This window comes from Malania oleifera, chromosome 11 (genome assembly GCF_029873635.1).
Source record: "Malania oleifera isolate guangnan ecotype guangnan chromosome 11, ASM2987363v1, whole genome shotgun sequence".
NCBI lineage: Eukaryota > Viridiplantae > Streptophyta > Magnoliopsida > Santalales > Ximeniaceae > Malania > Malania oleifera.
Genome location: NC_080427.1, coordinates 86,014,451 through 86,016,960, shown reverse-complemented (window position 1 = coordinate 86,016,960; position 2,510 = coordinate 86,014,451). Strand labels below are relative to the sequence as shown.

The 2,510-nt window shown below is 44.3% G+C and overlaps 1 protein-coding gene across 1 annotated transcript; it reads left to right on the top strand.

The window, feature by feature from the left end:
* Positions 1-315: 315 nt before the first annotated feature.
* Positions 316-2,234, top strand: LOC131168651 (PAN domain-containing protein At5g03700). The gene has a single exon (XM_058128253.1). It carries the CDS (start codon positions 545-547, stop codon positions 2,039-2,041), a length of 1,497 nt encoding a protein of 498 aa, XP_057984236.1. The 5' UTR covers positions 316-544; the 3' UTR covers positions 2,042-2,234.
* Positions 2,235-2,510: the final 276 nt, after the last annotated feature.

The following is a 2,510-nucleotide window of genomic DNA, read 5'->3' as shown; positions in this document are numbered from 1 at the left end:
ATTTTTCAAGTGAGCCAATTAGGCGAGCTAATCAGACTCGCGGATAAAGAGTATTCTGATTACCCTGGTTATAGGGTGAGTTTTTGACAGAGTTGTGTATATTTTTGGATAAATGATGTTGAAGGGGTATTTTTGTATGGTGACGGTCTGTATATACTGGATTCTGGTATTATTTTGTATAGATGTGAATGGTTGTAAGTTTTGTATTTCCGCTGCTTATGTATGGATATGGATACATAGATGTATATATATATATATATATATATATATATATATATATAATGATAAGAATTTTGAGGTCGTTACAAGTGTACTGCGATACAATTGTTCTTCTTTAAAAACAAATACCCAGGGCATAAGGATCATGTTCTTTTAAAATTAATTTATGCCATATGCACGTCGAAATGAAAAGGTTTTAAATTCTTCTCTACAATTCTCATTCTACCTGAAACACAGTTTTACTTGGTGAAAGCATCATAGACCGAGGCAATCGGCATTTTCTCTACTAAATTTTGCATCCTACTTTACCATCTTGCAGGGCGCAATGAAAAGGCCCATAAACTCGGTGACTCGTCCGCGCCTGACTCGGCTTCTCATTTTCATCGCCGTCGTTAGTCTCTGGACGCCCAAGTGGCCTCAAATCGAAGCCAACGCTGAACAGTTTCTCAATGGATTCAAAGCCAGCCCTGATCCATCCATCCCATCGTTCCAACCTCTACTCAACGATTCCACCGGCCAATTCTCACTGGGTTTCCTCCGAGTCAACCGCACTCAGCTAGCCCTCGCAGTCGTCCACGTCTCTTCCACAGAACCCCTTTGGCAAGCCAACATGACTCGCTTGCCTCGCTGGTCCGAACCAACCCAGCTCACTTTTAACGGCAGCCTCGTTATTTCCGATCCCCACTCGGAGGTGTTTTGGTCGACCAGATCGACGGGCGACCGAGTCCGGCTCCTCAACACTTCCAATCTGCAGGTTCAGAAACTCGACGGATCCCTTTCCGTCGTCTGGCAAAGTTTCGACTTCCCCACAGATACCCTTGTGGACAACCAAAATTTCACGGCCGATATGTCCCTGGTTTCTTCAAATGGAGTATACTTTATGAGACTCGGAGACAATTTTCTGGGTTTATACGCAAATTTTAAACACGAACAGAACTCGGATCAGATTTATTGGAGGCACAGAGCATTAGAAGCCAAAGCAGACATAATCGCAGGCAAGGGTCGGATCTACGCCCGAATCAGCTCCGACGGGTATTTGGGTATGTACCAAACCGAAGACACCCCCGTTGACGTGGAAGCTTTCGACACTTTCCAGCGAACCGTCCCCGGAATTCTCCGCCTCCGGTTGGAACCGGATGGTAACCTCAAAGGATATTACTTGGACGGTTCAATCTGGGTCCTGGCCTACCAGGCTATTCAGGACGAGTGCGACCTTCCCAGTCGGTGCGGCCCTTACAGTCTCTGCCAGCCCGGCGGCGGCTGTTCCTGTCTGGATAACCGTACGGACCATACAGTCGGAGAGTGCTCGCCGGCGGGTGCCGGCGACCTATGTGGTGACGCAGAAGGGGAAAATGAGCAAAACGAGACCTGGGTTTTCACAAGGAGAGGCGTTGATTTGGCGTACAAGGAGCTGATGAGGTTTGAGAAAATGGGATCTGTGGAGGAATGCGAGAGCGCTTGCGAGAGGAATTGTAGCTGTTGGGGTGTCGTATTCAACAACGCATCTGGGTTTTGTTATGCTGTGGATTATCCAATACAGACGCTGATTGGTGTGGGCGATGAGGGCAAGGTGGGTTATTTTAAGGTGTGGAAAGGAGCGAGGAAGAAGGTGAAAGGCGTGGTGGGTTTGAGGGTTGGGTTGGGGTTGTTGGGTGGTGCAGCGGTATCATTTTTAGCGGTGATAGGCGTTGGGAGCTACAGGATGCGGCGGAGGAAGAGAGAGATCGGCGGCCATGCGGCGGAGGATGGTGGAGAAAATACTGGTCGGTACAAGACTTTGGGTTCGGCCAGTTTTCGGTCCTTGGAGCTCTCTAATAGATGACGCAAGGGGTGAGGTGTTTTTGTTAACTGATCTGACATTGTTTAGACTTTAGAATGGAGAAGAATGCTTCACCTCTGCCATTTTATTGTCTTAAATATTGATCAAACTCCTTGTTATTAAAATGATTCTATGGTGGCTCGTGGGTCATTTATATTCAATAATGCATTTACATTTATCTAACATAATTAAATTATTTGTTGAGGAGTATTGGTTTTAGGTCTTATTTATATATTTGCACGAATTTAAAATAAATTTAATATAATTTTATCTTTAAATTTACACCAATCTAAATTCAAAACCTAAAATTTAAATTCCGAAACAAAGGTAATAGCCATTTTGAAACTCATTTTTCAAATTTTTAATTCACTTTCAATGTCATCTCATCATTGGTCTCAATTAGGAAAATTGAATGGCTTCCACGTTGGGACAACTACAATCCCAACTAATTTATACTAATAGTCCTTAAATT

What these genes read in the sequence shown, in the direction of transcription:
- LOC131168651 (XM_058128253.1), top strand. Translation starts at nt 545, where the DNA reads ATGAAAAGGCCCATAAACTCGGTGACTCGTCCGCGCCTGACTCGGCTT.